The following is a 16,419-nucleotide window of genomic DNA, read 5'->3' as shown; positions in this document are numbered from 1 at the left end:
AGGAAGATAGTTAGAGCAAAATACAGGATAATCTTCAAATAAAACCTGGTATAGGTTGTTAAAGTATTTTTGGTTTGGTTTTGGAGTTTTGTCCCAAAGTCCATCACTAAATTAACTTGATCATTTATTGACCCTGGAGGCCGAATACATATAAGTCACATTTTTCAAAGTTTTATGTCTACAGAATTTTTAATCTTCTTCCTTCCACTTCATCTTTAAGTACTGCTTTCATTCAGCGCATAAAATTCCAACAAAACGCATTCAAGGTTGAGGTTTTCAGATGACAAAATGTGATAAAGTTCATGGTTTATAAATACTTTTACAAAGCATCGCAAATTCAACAGTTTGGAGGTTTTTATCCACCATCTTTTCTAAAATCTTACAACATAAACCATGTTGTGTTTTAGAACAGCTGTGATCGTGAAGACATTTTATTTTTCCTGGTTTGGATTTCTGGCTGCCTTTTAGTTTTGTCCCACTGGTATGATTGAATCGAACCGGAGCAACAAGCCAGTTGTTATTGCAGTTGTTACCTATCCTTCTTACTGTCCCCTAAGGTAAAAAGCGACTCTCTTCCTTCCTGCAGCCTGGTGTCACGTCTGCAGCTCAATCAGCAGCTCCGACAAACTGCACCCTGAGCAGTTGTAACAAATGTTAACAGACTCTGCTGACATGAGTGTGAACTGCAAAGGTTAACAGTAAACCTTATGTAACAGAAGGAACAAGGGCAGCGTAATGTCTCCATTTTTAGTCACTGGCTGGAGTCTCATAAAGGCTTTGGCTCCCGTCTTTCTGTCCTCTCATTCCTCCGTCTCTCTTGTTGTCTCTCTGCCACTGGCTTTTGTCCTTGTTGCTATTAATACCAAACGTCCCTCTGTTTCTCTCCTCCTCACTTTTCCCAACCTCCTGATTTTTTATATTTTTTTTATTACTTTGTCCCTGTGGACCTGTCTTTGCTGCCCCCACTCATCCTTCTCTTTTCTCCATCTGTCTTTGTTGTCCCTTGTGAAAGCATTCCATGTTTACATTTTCTCTTCATGTATTTGTTATTTTGCCCCCATAAGCTGTAAAAAAAAATCACAGTATTTGATGTGAAAAGGGTTTTTTACATTAAGGAACAAGGCTATAAAAAGTATTTTCCCTGTTACAAAATTGTTGTTTTTGTCATGTTGTCAAAGTAATTTGAGTAAATACAAAAAGCCAATGGGAGAATATAATTACCCATCTTTTAAAATCATATATGAAATGCGATTAATCACATTTATTCTATTCACTTTTACTAGCCACACATTTAAATTGAACTTGCCTGATAACATAAAGTAGGCTCAAAACACAACAAATGAAAAAAATAAATAAAAAAATTCAAGAAACATTGTTCATCTATCACAGTCTATCAGAGACTGGGCACAAATATTATCCATGAGATAATTTAAAGATGATAACCACTGTTGAACACAAAGGCTGGTCACATATTTTCCAAAACACATTTTGATGATCCTAAAACCTTTTTTTATGAATTGACAAGGGAAAAAAAGTCACTTTTTGAACATTTTGATACATCGGGTGTAAAACTAACACATAATTTCAGAAAAAACATCACCTGGAGCTTATTTGTTGCTTCACAATCTATGACGCACCACAATCAAGTTTGATTTAGAGGCACTTACTTATAATTCACCAAGGGTCAGGCTAGTTTAGATCAGCAAACTACATTTTTATTTACTCATGTCGTCTTTGTCTGATATTATGATTAGTTTTATAATCTGAAACATTTGTGACAAAAAAAGTCAGGACTATTGTAAAGTAACACTTTTCAGTATTTCCAATCCAAACAGTGGGTTTCTCATCATTCCACCAACTTTTCTCCCTCCTTTGATGACCTCTCCTTGTGTTTGTGACTCAGTCTGTGACCCCTATAGTTTCTGTCTTTCCCCGTTTTCTCAGTTTCTGACATTCCTATGCTTTTTTTCCTGCTCATGCTGATTGTTCTTAGACGCTGCCCTCCCTCCCCGGCTGCCTCTGTCTCCTGGGGCTTCACAGTTCTGCGGTGGCTCTGCTCTGACTCATCACACACCAAGTGTGTAGTGCGCCCTCGCGTCTGCATGTGTGTGTGTGAGAATAAGTCTGTTTTTGTGCTCCAGAGTCCAGTGAACATGAGGACAAGAGCACAGATGCCTCTGGGGAGGTTGCAGCTGAAGGGTCCAGCCAGGCCCCAGCATCATCCGAGCCTCTGACTGAAGGAGAGGAGGCCCCAAAGTCTCCCTCCAAATCCCCCTCCAAAGTCCCTGATGTAGATGAAGAAGAGCTCGGTCCTCTGCCTGACAACTGGGAGATGGCTTACACAGAGAAGGGGGAAGTTTACTTTATAGAGTACGTCACATTTTTGTTTTCATGGCTTAAAATTATGTGATGTTTTTCACTGTACCTATATTGTAGTGCAATTTTTCTTCTAAAGTTTCAAGTTTTTGTAATTTTGTGACCTAGTAAAAAGACATCTACAGAGAGAAGAACATGTAGAAAAAAATACAGTTTAAATTTAATATTTACATAAAAAGACAAATTTTTTTTCTTACTGTCTGAAATTAAATCAGACCAAATGTCTCTTGCTTTAGGTAATTTAGAATTACCAAAATTATTTATATTCCCTAAATGCCAGAAAATTTATGACATTTTTTTCAGGAATTTTCTTTGTAACTTTATGAATTCAGAACTTTAAATACTGAGTGATTGCTGTCTCTTTAAACAATGAGGGAAAGCCCATATGATGATGTCAATGGCTCCAATTAACATTTGAGTTATTTGGAGGCTCAAATTTAGGTAGCTATAAGTGATCTAAAACAAGAAAAATTTGGTCTGATTTCACTTAAGACAGTGAGAGAAAATGTCTTTTTATTCAGTGTTTGTATGTAAATATCTGGTTTCAACTGTATTTTTCCACACAGTTGAAGTGAGGAGGAGGAAGTCAAAATAAATGTTTTTTGCTAGCGGTAACTTGGAGTTAAACCAGAACCCTGAGGAGGAATTTAAAAGCTCTCTGTTGCAGTTCTGGCAATTTTCATATTGATGTAATTTATGTTTTCGTTCCATATTGTTACTCAGACACAGATATTCATATTTTACACACCAGCTGTTTGTAAAGGTCTCCCTTTCATCCACATCAATTTGTGCTCCAATTATTTAGCTTTCAAAATGTTGCGAGGACTCTTTCAGGTTAACCAAACTATATATCCAGAGAATTATGTGCTGTGTATTCCAATTAAAAAGGTAATTTTCATGGAACCAAAAACAGTCCACATCTTATTTACCACAATAGTCCAGTTGATGCTGCAGATCTAGATGTCACATCATTGTACATATATACTGTACTCAAAATGTTCTTAGAATACTTTTCTGCTTTGAAAATTCAGTTTTGATCCCAGACTTTTAATGTTTATAGATTTTGTTTGACACTGAAACATGATAAATATGTGCCTTAATAATCAACAACATACATTTTCAGCCTATCCGCAGAATTCAAAGGAGATGTAATAGTAATCTTGTAACTCTACAGGTTTTCTGAAAGTCTTTTAAAGTTTTTCTCTGAACTTTAGCTGTTTATTTTCACTCCAGTGCCTGGCTATTTTGAGAGGAATGTGTTTGTGTTTGATAAGCCACTTAGCTGTGACCCATAGATCACGCCGACATTAAACGGCACACACACTCGAGATGAACATGATCACTTTAAGAAACTTTACCACAGATACTCAGTTTCTTCCAATTTATTTGGTTGAGACTCTGAAAAATACAGATGAAATAGTGTGTGTAACATAAATTGGTATTTTAGCACCAACAAGGTAATTCCCAAAAAGATATTAGTGTGTGTTTTTCTAAACCTAAAGCCTTAACCTTTATTGAGTGGGAGTGAAGCAGAGAACTTGTTATTGGAAGTGTTGGCATCTAACATCTCCAAGCCACTCTACTATCTCCATGAAAACTTGAACATAAATATTATTAAATTTCTCAGTATCATGCAGTGTTAACGTCTGGTCAAAAATCTTGCTTTCTAGGCATGGTAAAGCTGCCAAAGTGTCTGTAGTGGTAAAACAGCTTTCTAACGTTATGTTATAAGATCTGGATGGTACACCCAGTGTAGATAAAATAAAATTGTTAAAAATAAACCTAATGTAATGCACCCACTTTAAAGTCATGGTTTATGTATGTCTGTGTGTAAATTTTATAGCTCTGGCCTCTTCTCCTGAATAATTGATGTGGCTTAGTACTGCTAATCAGACAAATGCGCACACACAGTGAAAATTGCAAAAGTTTACGTGTGTGTGTGTGTGTGTGTCTATCCTGTTGAAGTAACACTCCTTTCACCCTTGCTAATTAGTAGCTGGAGGCTAATTAGTGGATTAATAGGCATTCGGTTTACCTCAGATATCCCCTCGTCTTTCTTCAGTAACACCACATGTAGGACATTGGTGTTATTTTTTGCACTCTTTTTTTTTTGTTTTAATGCTCTCTGTCAGTCACTCTCTGACCTCTGTTTGCACTTTTTTTTCCCACCCTCTATTACCTTCATCTGCACCTCACCTCCAGTCACAACACCAAAACTACATCGTGGCTCGATCCGCGGCTAGCGAAGAAAGCGAAACCACCCGAGGAGTGCAGGGAGGACGGTGAGTCTGAGCAGCCTGTTTGTTCTCTTAAAAGCTTTAGTTCACGTTCACGAGAGTCAAGCTCATCTCTGGGAATTCGTAGGTGTGTGTTGTCTCCACGTTTCCTGCTGCTTCTGCACCTGATGTCTCTTTATAACACACTGTTTTCCCTTCCTGGAGGATGAACTCATAAAAACACCCAGCTGTTAGAAATGTGTGCTGCTGGTCTCTTGGTTCTCCAGAGGTTTTAATTCACTTTTGATGGAAGGATTTTTAAATCCAGACAGAATAAAATGAACAAATGAAGTCCAACTGGGGAGAAAACTAATGTGTTTTGCCTTATTTTGACACATTGCAACCTGAGTGTATTTAGTTGAGATTTTTAGGGAGGAAAATTTTGAAACAAGTGTATCCTGTATTTAACTCTTGTGATTCCACGGATGAAGAGTTTCCATTAATGGTTTGTGTTGTTTTGGATAATCTATTCCTGGTTTTCCTTCTGAGATTGAATGTCCCGTGGAAATCCACACTACAGGCTAAATTTGGTCTCAGTTATGGCTTCAACAGTGTTTGGACAGCAAAGCGCTGCATGCAGAACATTAAGCTTAGGACGCATAAAGTGATTGCATTCTATATATATAAATATATATATATATATATATATATATATATATATATATATATATATATATATATATATATATATATATAACCGTCTCTTCTTGTGTTTATTACGCCACCATTTGATTAAGAGCTACATGAAACAGAGCAACCAGATCCAAAGGTAAGGTGAACATTTGTTCGACTGTATCAGCCTTTAGCCAACAAATTAGCTTGCGATGAAATTCACTAAAGTGAATCTGAATCAATATCTTTTTTTCCTCTGTTTTCCATCTGTTCTGTATTTTTTTTCTCTACATAGTTGTAGCTTAAATTCCCCTCCCCCCATTTCTTCTTTCAATCCCCTCTCGTTAAATTTTCTACTCATTTTTTGTCTTCTCCCCCACACTACATCCCTCCCAATCTCGTCTTTGGGCAGTACTGGGCCAGACTGTGACAGGAATGCTAATAACCCCAGTCAGCTCCGCATAAGCTGGCTCTTACTCTCCAGATTCAAAGTTGGACAGAAAAACATGTGGACACCACTGCTGTCATTGAACAGATCTATATGGTCTAAATGCAACAATAATCAGAAGACACTTCCATTCTTAATTTTTATTCACTTTTAACAATGCAAGTGTTTTTTGATGGCAATGAGCGGTTATCAGAATCTGTTTGTTTACAAGTTTAATTCTTATATTTGCATCCTTGGTAGTAAGAGAAAAAAGAGATTTTTTTTTTTCTACTTTGTGCTACATGGTTTCTCGTAAAATATGAAAATAGCTTAAATAGATATATTCAGGAAGAATTTATCTCTTGCATCAGCCTTCTGGTTAAGATTGCTCATCTTAATATTTCAGTACGGATGACACATTAACTGCAGGATCTGGACTTTTTGTGCTGCGTTTTCTGGGGCCCCATCACTTTGACAGCAGAACCCAGGGACAAAGCGGAACATCAAGGGGGGGATTCTGGTTTACCACTTTTTAAATTACTGTGAACCTGTGGGTATGTAGCTTGTCATAAAATATAACAGGTTCTGCTTTCTTCATTCTTTGGACTGCTTTTTACATTTGCCATTTTTGTCTCTTCCTCAAGGCTGTCACGCACTGCAAAACACAAAATCTTAGAGAGTAATTTTGGTCTGGTTTCTAGTGTAAATATCTTGTTACACTTGAAATAAGACAAAACTAACTTAAAACTATCTTTTTAGCAAGTTATAGAGGCTTGTTTTAAGTAAATAATTCCTTAATGTTGTCTGCCAATATTAAGGACCTACTTCTATTGGCAGACAAATTAAATTATAACGTGGGAAAAATGTCTTGTTATAAGTTTAAACGTCTGCCAACAGAACTAGCACTTTTTCATCAATATTAAGGAACTATTTACTTAAAGCAAGCTTATATGCCTTGCTATAAAGTTACCTGTAAGTTAGTTTTGTCTTATTTCAAGTTTCCTAAGACATTTGCACAAGAAACTAGACAAAAAATAGATTTTGTGTTTTTGCAGTGTGGCAATAAGATGGATTTGCCACAGTTTTCCTTGTCCATATGAATGTATTTTCATACACAATTTCAGCTCTACTGTAGGCAAATGAGATAATTTGACTCAATAATTGACATCAACAAGATGTCAATTATAAACTTAGCGCAAAAAGAACGTTTTATTTGGGGTTTTCTTCTATTGCTTGATTGAATTATATGTGTTGAACCCATGAAAAACTTGCCAAATTATCTCTGCAACAAATAGGTTATGCTTTTGACTCTTTTATCTGTTTTTTTTTTCTTCAGGCTTTTGTGCCCCAAGTGCTGACAATCAGGTGCCTGTTTGATGCTTGATTATTAGCATCTGTAAGAAATACCCAACTATAGATGTGAACTGGAATCTGCTTCAAGCAATGCACATTTAACTGATTTAAATTTCACTTGTGCAATAGGGCAAATTAAAGCTGCTGTTCTGCAAAACTGAGTTACAGCATTACTGTGACTAAACTCCAAATTGAAGGTCAAGTACAGCTTGACCTCGGCAGTTTGGGTTTGCCGTTTGTGTCAGATGAACCAACACAACCAAACTGACCAATCAGTCACTGCTGGTTGAAGGATGACGCACTGTCCCACAACAGTGTGTGACCACGTTGCTTGCTAGCATATGAAGAACTTACTACACACGACTGAGACCCCTGTTTGAATTAATTGTTAAATAATGAATTAATTGCCATTTTTTTCTTGTTTATTGAAAGTTTTTTCATCCAATCAAATACCAAGCCTTTTGGGATTGGCAAAGATGATTTGACAACACAAATTCCTGAGTTTTTGAGTTAAGTATGCGTATTTTTTGTGCTCAAACATAATGCTCTGTTAAATGTATTAGCCTTTCATCAGCGTACATGTGGGAGAACATTGGCTGCCATTTGCTCTTTTGGTGTATTGAGACAGAGATGGGGCACAACAATTCGTGCCCCATATGTGTTGGGAGCCTCATGGAGAGGTGCTGCTGCAACCTAGTCGCTCTCTAAAAGCTCTTGAAGGAGATTAGTGGAGAGTGCAGAGAGATCTTCATCCACTATGAAGGCTGCTTCGTTGCATTTTAGTCTACTTCTTAAAGAGAATCATAAATCTTTTAAATAATGTAGTAAACATACAGTACTAGCTCACCTCCTTTTCTTTTTCTTATTCAGCTTTCTCTCTCAAGTATCCAACCAAACAGCCGGGTTTCTTGGTACAGTGTTTCTGCTGTATGTAAACATTAACGCGGTCTGTTTTGATATTAAAGTAGACCGCGATTATGTCTGAAGTGGTGCTTCGACTGATGGATTTAAATTTCCAACACAGAGGCCAGAGCTTCATTTTCTTTTATTTTGTCTCCTTGAAGTTGATTTGTCCTTTTCTTCGGGTTTCTGTGTTTCTATCTTGGGGGCTGCAGTTTTTAAAGGAACTTATTTCTGTGAGCTAAGCCTGCTGGCAGAGGATTTTGAATCAAAGGCTGTTTGCTGAATTTTTGTGAAGGTCCTGGATGACACATCGTATCCTCTTACCGCACCCTTGGAATCCCACCTTTTCTGATGGGTAAGCACTTCAGCAGCCACAAGGATTTGTTTTTACAAATCCTAGTGATTATTAGACATTTTTTGTTTTAATAATTATTTAGATGTTGACTTGGTTTTTTTTTTTTTGTTTCTATTTTTGTGTCAGCCGCGCATGTTGAATAAAGTATGTAGAGAGCAGAGTAGATCTTGAAGGATAAAAGTAGACAGAATGATATAATAAAAGTGAGCAGGCAACATAAGGAAGAAGTGGGGCCGATTTTAAATGCCCCTTTGCCTGAAGGATTTCTCAGTCTCAGCCTCTGGCAGACAGCAGACAGATATTCAGAGGAACTTTCATCAGTTGCTGGTTTCCTTTTCCCTCTTGTTATTCCCTTTTTGTTGCCTCCATCTCATGCATGTCTGGTCTTTCTGCTTCACTTTCCTTTGGCATCTCATATCCTCATTCTGCATTCTCTTTCTCCTTGTGCGGTCTCCCAGGCCTCTTTTGCTCCCATGCTGCATTTTGGTGAATCTGGAAAGAGGTTTGTTTGTGTTGATGTGTTGGTACGAATGTTGGTGAAACCTTCAAACACATCAGCAGGTCCTGTATCTGTACACTGAGGCGCACACAGAGTTTGTAGCAAGAGATCTGCATCAGATGGAGTATTTTTGCTTAAGCTTGTTTGTAGTATCTGCTCAAAGGAAATTGTGCAAAGGTTTTTCTTTGTACAGTTTCAAGTCCTTTTTTTCAGCTCGTTGTAAGCTACTATGTAGCAATAATTGTTACTTTTTCTATTTGAATCATACAAAAAATAAAATCATGTCCTATATTTTTATTTTAAAACAACAATGCATTATTTTGACTCAAGGTTGTCATGCTGTGATTGTTTCAATCTGAGACGACAAAAAATATTTTGCTGCATGGATGAATGCCTGATTTTGTCATAAAATGGGGAAGCAAAAAGAGAGAGAGAGAGAATTACAACCTGCGCCCTAGAAAATAAAGCAAACATCACTAAAAAATAAAATAAGTATAATGTAGCATCTTTTAGTTTGTGTTCATTATTTTAGATCTAAAACCTCCAACATGCATCTTCCCCAAAAACGTAGTGTTTTATCCGGGGAGTTTAGTTTGCTATTTGTTTCATCAGTGGCTTAGGAGGATAGATCTCCATAGTTTAGTGCTAGAAATTCAGAGTTTCATCCCCAAAAGAAAGAGTGTTTACTGATGGGATTTGTGATAAAACAGTAACTGGGATGCTGCGAGAGACACAGACTGAGTGGCAGAGTGTGTATTCGCGTGTTGTTTCAGGACATGACGCCGACAGGTCCAGCCCCCACCTGGGGAGTGAGAGAGAAGTGGTTCTGCTTAAAGCACTGATAAAACCTCAGATGGTTTTACTTTTCCTTCTGATGGTTGTCTTGCCGAATAGATCACATCGAGAGGAGTTAACTCAGATTGTGGTGCTTATTGGACTGAACCAGCTCAGACGTGAAGGAGAGCATCAGATGTTTAATTTAAAAGTTTTTGATTTGGTAATTCACAAAAAGGTGAAATACAAACTGAAACCGTATGTAATTGTCAGACTGTAGGGGTGAATAGCTTGTTTTGAACAAAACATAAGTTTGCTTCCCTAATTTAAAAAAGAAATGGGGAAATACTTGTTTCATTTGCTCCATTTTTTAGGTTAAGGGGTAGGGTTAGGGTCGGCCCAAAGCATAAGCAAACTAAGCAGTCGCTTAGGGACCCAGGGCCACTAAGGGGGCCCCTCAGTGGAGCTGATTTGTTTTTTTGTTATTTTTTTTAGTAATAATTTCTGTGTCATTATAATATCAAAAACACACAATTTCACTATGAACTGATTTGTTTACAACAATAACATATATTTGATAATGTATGTAGAAATTATTTTATGTATAAAAAGAAAAAAGAAAATTGCTCTTGAAGGCCCCTGGTGGCCGCGGTAGATACTGCACGCTTCGCCGGTAACTTGAGCTGCCGCGCAACGTGCGGTGCGCATCCAAATGTCCAAAGCTCTGGCAGAAGTTAAGTAAGCAAAACTATGTCTCAAAAAAGGACTTATCCTTCGGGGAGGGAGAAAAGAAAGAGGGAAAATAGAAAAAAGCCAAGATAGAGGTTTGTTTTAATGTGTCTTGGTAATGTAATATAATGTAAAAGATTTGTAAAGCTGCTAATAGAAAATTAGCTTGATAGCGACCTGGAAAGGTCCAGTTCAACAGCCAAACATTTATGCTAGGTTCTTTATGTTTGTGTGAAACTGAGTTTAACTCCTGCTTGACTCTGTATATTTCTGAGGTATTTTTGGCTTCAAAACGCTGTGTTTGATAACAATAATTAAAACTTCTATCGGCCAATCATGATCCTCCAAAATTAAGGAAATCGGCACCCAGAAATCAACTGGTCGATAAATCAGTTGGCCAATAAATGTATCCTATATTGTATATGATGTAAATAGCACTGCCAGAAATGCAATAAGTTTATGGCAGGTGTGTGAATGATCTAATGATCGGGCTGCTGATTGCAGCCAGTCCACATTGTTAACAGAACTAGAGGGCCCCAAACCAAATTTTGCTTGGGGCCCGATGGAGACTTGGGCCATGGGAAGTGAAAAATGTCTTAAATTGTCAGAGACTGAACATAGCCTGGATTCATAATATCCACATTCTCATTGTTGCATAAAGCCTAATGTAGCCTAATGGATCAAGTAATTTCTGATGCAGAATAAATAAAAAACATAACCTAAATATTCTTTAATTTAGTTACACATTTAATCAGAAAGTTTAACAATTCAAATTGGTCAAATTCATCTCTGTGGAGAGTGCAGGTTCTTCTGATGCAAACATATCTGTACGGCCAGACCAGAAATATTCCTTAACTTAAATTCCCAAATTTTTCATTTGTAAATATTTGTTGTCTTTGTATGAATTTGGTCAAGTACAGTAAAAAATGAAGCTCATCCCTTGACGTTCTGGGGTTTTGGATAAATCTTTCACAAATATTTTCATTTTGGCTTTATCTTTATTTAATAAATCATGACATTTTCAATCAAAAGTCTGGTTTGGTATATTTGAAGGTAGATTTAAATACCTGAAAACGACCATATCATTGCTCAATTTTAATTTTTCCTTTTACCATAAATGTATCAGTTTGTACAGCTTGATATTCATGTTATTTCAATATGTTGATATGCAGTTTTTTATATTCAAATTTTTAAATAATTAAATGCTAAATATTATCTATAAATAAATTGCACACAATGAAATTCAGCTTAATTAGTTGCGAGTCCCATCAAAACTTGACTCACAATGCCAGTTATTTAGTTATTTCTTTGATTAAATGAAATGTTTTAATGAAGCTTCTGTTTTTCTGTAAAATGTATTTCCTAAGGAGTCACATAAGGTCACCCATGTGTTTTCTTCTGCTCATTAGTCAGGAAGACAGCTGGCAGAAAAAGTAATCTTGACATAAAAGCTTCACATTTGGACTTTTCTTTCATTCAGACTCTAATCAAACTACACAAATGAGCCTCTCGGAGCCACAGATACGTCTTCAAACATGGCGAAGAATCAGATTTGGAATAAAAGGAGAATGTACTTTTACTTGTTAAGATATGCAAACACTGTTCAGGCTTTTAATACGCAGCACATACACACTCTGCAAATATGTGAATGCTTAAACACACACACACACACACACACTCTTTCTATGTTTCAGCGGCAGGAAACAGAGACAAGACGCAGCCCTGAGCTCAAGCAAGGGAAGAGGGAGGGGAAAAAAGACTTTTACTGCTGGTTTCCATGGAAACTGTCTCCCGTTCAGTTTAGGGGGAGGGCAAGCAGCGAGCGCATAAGTTAGGCCGACATTTAAGGTGGCTCACGGACAGGGTGGGAGGGGATTATTTAAGGTGGTATAAAGTAGGTTTGGTTGCTGTGCGGCCAGAATAAGGAGGGTCGTGTGAGGTAATGGCTGAGCAGAGCGAGTCCGCTGAGAGAATGATAATGCAGACCGGAGATAATTGAGGTGTGGTCTCCTTTCACCTTGGACTGCACAGTCAGCATGCTCCATTGCCAGGACGCACACACTTCGACACACACATTCTCACATGGATTATTGATATCAAGATCACGGATCTGCCAGTAATTACATTAACCCTCTATGGCATGGCGTTGCCCTCAGGCAACAAACCACATAGCTGTACCTCACATTGCTCCTTTATTTTATTTTTTGGGGGGCATGATTTTTGACATATTTTTGTCCAAAAAATAGTTCTTTTATGAATATAGTTTTTGTTTGATTTGTATTTCATTTCTCATAATCAGTGTAGACAATCTTGGTGTTCTAGACCAATGTTACCCTGAGGCAACAAACCCAAATCTGGTTCCAGGAGGTGTCAGAGTCCGATTTTATGATTGACATGTAATTAGGGACCACCAAGCTCCCAAAGAATGCAGGAAAATATTTCTTCCCCACAAAAATAAAAAGTCATGCCATAGAGGGTTAAAGCGTGAGGGATGTTGCTATAATATCAGCGTCACGCAAAGCAAATAATTGTAAAAATGATAAGATTGAGGATTTATGTGTTGATGTGTGCATCAGTGATTGTTGTGATTATGTGTTATACGCTGCTGTTTATGCAATGTCTGTGTTTCCCACCTAATCACAAAACAATGCTTTTTGTTCAAGCGTATAAAGTCTCCTTAGAGTAGCTGGTATTTACTGTTTTGTGTGAGACATAAATTAATTTTGCTTATGCAGCCCAGAATGGCCGTTAGTTCTGCAAAGCTGGCATGCATATGAAACAAAAAGTAGACCATAAATGCTTTTTTATATTTCAGAAATCAGAAATTTTAATTTAGTCTTTCTTCTATATTATGAGAACTGATTAATGCAGTGTAACACATGTAATTCAATCAATTAGTCTTTATTTCTGGGAGCACTTTTCATACACAACTAAACAAAGAACTTTTATATAAGCTAATAACGTGAGGCAACAGAAACAACAAAACAAATGGAACAGAAAGAATTACCTAACCAAGGCCAAGATTTGAAAATAAATAAATGTGAATAATTCATGTTGTTTTGAAGAACTGGAGAAATGCAACTGTGTTGAAGAGATGGAGGAGCAATTAGACATAGAAGACAATAAATATTCAGACTGTGGATTCAGAATCCTCTAAATTTTAGAAACATTAAATAAATAAAAAAAATTTAAATGTGTAAATGAATAGAATATAATAGAAGAGAACTAAAATCTGTACTTAATTTGGTATAAAAATAGATAATTATAAGATTTTACATGACATAAAAAATAATAAAAACTGTTATGTTCTAAAAAAGAGAGCATAGTGTGTTAAACACTTACAACCATTGCATGAAATAAATTAATGCAGATTTAAAATGCTAACTTAAGTTCAAATCTAGGTGTAATTTCATATTCACTTCATGTACATTTGGTATATGTTTAAGTCGCCTCCACAATGTGATCTGCAGCAATGGCCTGATAATAACTGTAAGTTATCTCATGCTACATTATGGCTGCAGAGATGAAGGTACACTCGCATTAGCATGTCGAATGCTTGTAGGAGCAACATGGCCGAGATCTGGCATTGTTTTCTGACAAATTTATTTGACCTCTTGGGGACACGTCCAGGGTCGTCCACATAAAGCGTCAAACTTTCATCCCTAAATCGTTGGGTGACCAAAAACAGATTGTTAATTTTTCACCACTCATTCCAAGACACACACTCTCATTACAGAAAACGCTTGTGCTTCATTAGCATGCATGAAAGATGAGATGGATCTTAATGTTTTCCCAAATGTTCCTCATCCCTTCACACTTAGACCCACATGAAATGTGTCTTTAAATATGTCTAAATATATGCCAAAATTAAAAAAATCATGTGATTGCGGCTATGGTGCTGCAAACGGTTGCTTAGTATGTTGGGTTAATTTTTAAAGGGTAATTGTTTACACAATAAAAGAAGATTATAAATAATCCCTGGCCTTGATCCTTTTAGATATTATAGAGTGAGAAAAATGCCAAAAGCATCCATAACCGCTGTTAAAACTGTAATTTTATTCAGAAAGCCAGATAGCTGAAAAGCAACATTATGAAGCAGAAACCAGTAGCAACTCTTCTGCATCGCATCACTTCCTCTTCCTAATGAGTCCATTACTCCCATTCTTACCCCCAAAGTTGTCAGTTCTGCTTTACGTTTATAGATTTTGTACGTGTGTATTTGTGTGTGTAATTGAATGTCCGTACTGAGCTGAGGTCAATCTAAATCCTTCGTGACTCAGAGTTGGTGCATTTTCCTGCTTTTACAGTCTGTGTGACACATTGTGTTTGTCCATCTGCAGTTATTTTCTGTCAAAGTTAAACTGTGAAGTACAGGACACGATAGTGACTTAATGTGGCAGTGTGAGAAAGAAGATCAACGCCTCACAAGCAGTTGCTGATGAATGTTAATCAGAAATATAACATCTTTATGTGAGTTTCTGAAAAAGCTTGAGCTAATGAGGGAAACTGGGCTTTTTCCTGTAGCTTCAGCTGATTTACAAGGCCACTTCTTTGTATAAAAGCTTGATGAGAGGCACCACAATGTAGGTTAAAAAATGTTCTTTTTTTTATTCAAATACTGCAGAAAGATTTCATTGCAACTTGGGGCCTGATCTACAAAGTTTCCAAATAAGCGTCGCTCTGATGCCCCCAAATAAAATCCAGTGCAACTAAATGTCTCAGCATTAAAAATTTTAATTTACAGGTCTGTAAATTTTATCTTTTATTTATCCAGCTCTTCAGTGAAGGTGTCAAAGGTTTGTTAGAGAATATTAATGTAAAACAACAACAAGACAAAACCAAGGAATACACTAGTGAGGAAGTCTAATGTAGGATCAAGTTGTGAAACAATTCAATCTGAAAATAAAAAGCATGACCGGCCAGCCTTGCAAAAGAAATTTTTAATCTTAATGGGATTTGTTTGGTGAAATAAAGGTTAAATAAAATTTTTAAGCTGAAGCAAGTGACCTGTTATAGCTCTGGATGACCTGCAGAGGTGAAATAATGAGTTTTGTGAAGAGCTTTGCTAAAAGAAAGTCACAGGTAGTCCTATTTACACTCTTACTCAACCATTTAGAAAACGGGTAAGTGGACAAACATAGACAGGACACAACAAAACACGGTGGAGGCAGCATAATGCTGTGGGGATAGTTTTCTTCAGCAGAGGCAGGAAATTTGGTTAGAGTTGATGGAAACAAGAATGGAGGTAAAAATCTTCTAGGGAAGAGCCAGACCTAAAATGTCAGGCATATTCTTTCTTGTGTTGCAATGGCCCTGTCAAAGGACTAATGGAGAATCTGTTGGAAAACTTGAATATTGGTGGATTTGAGCTTGAGATATTTTTCTAAGATGAACAGTCAAGAATCTCAGTCTATAGCTGAGTAAAGGCATTAGAAAGAGTTGCAGTTGCATTGAATCGTGACTTAGAGGGCCTGAAAGTACGTGAAAACCTTCAGGTTTTAAAAACTGTGTATCATCTTGTTCACAATTATGTACTTCTGTGTTGGTCTGTAACATTAGATGACATTGAAATACATTGGAGTTTGTGGTTTTAGTGTGATTGAACACCCAAGTTTTCAAGGGATTTGAAAACCTCAGTTGTATTTAATAAATTTGATCTGATGAGGCCCATTTATCAGATTAAAAGTACCTTTTAGTCTTGAAGTAGTTATTAAACATACTTTTCATTAAGGGTACAATTCTGTATTAAAAATTGTTTCTTTATTGGTCTGGTTATAATATTCTAGTTTTAAATGTCATGTTTTCATTGACTTAGCAGAAAATCATTATTAACAGAAATAAAGCTGAATGAATGTGCTTCACTTAGTAATAATATTTCTGAAAAAGACTGACTTTCCAATAATATTCTAATTTCTTAAATGGGTCTGTATCTTTGAGTGTCACTTGTAATTTAGGGTAGGAAGCGTCAGAGTTCAGAAGGTCTTGTGGTGTCTTTTACAAGAAGCAGAGACTTAAAAAAGACTCGATGACACAAGGATGAAACAAATAAGAAGTAGGAGTGGAGTAGACAATTAACAAAGCATCCACAGGAGTGGGTGTGTGGAAGAAAATCACA

The 16,419-nt window shown here is 36.7% G+C and overlaps 1 protein-coding gene across 11 annotated transcripts in view; it reads left to right on the top strand.

The window, feature by feature from the left end:
* LOC102223934 (membrane-associated guanylate kinase, WW and PDZ domain-containing protein 2-like) overlaps positions 1-16,419 on the top strand; it is a 108,951-nt gene that overhangs the window by 58,467 nt on the left and 34,065 nt on the right. For all 11 annotated transcript variants that reach the window (XM_023342886.1, XM_023342893.1, XM_023342851.1 and 8 more), the window contains exons 5-6: positions 2,142-2,370; positions 4,579-4,658. In XM_023342886.1, coding sequence (XP_023198654.1) covers positions 2,142-2,370; positions 4,579-4,658 — 309 coding nt within the window. The remainder of the gene's footprint in view (positions 1-2,141; positions 2,371-4,578; positions 4,659-16,419) is intronic.

The sequence above is a fragment of the Xiphophorus maculatus genome, chromosome 2 (genome assembly GCF_002775205.1).
Source record: "Xiphophorus maculatus strain JP 163 A chromosome 2, X_maculatus-5.0-male, whole genome shotgun sequence".
NCBI classification, from domain to species: domain Eukaryota; kingdom Metazoa; phylum Chordata; class Actinopteri; order Cyprinodontiformes; family Poeciliidae; genus Xiphophorus; species Xiphophorus maculatus.
The sequence above is the reverse complement of the archived record's forward strand: the minus strand, read 5'-3'. Positions and strand labels throughout refer to the sequence as shown.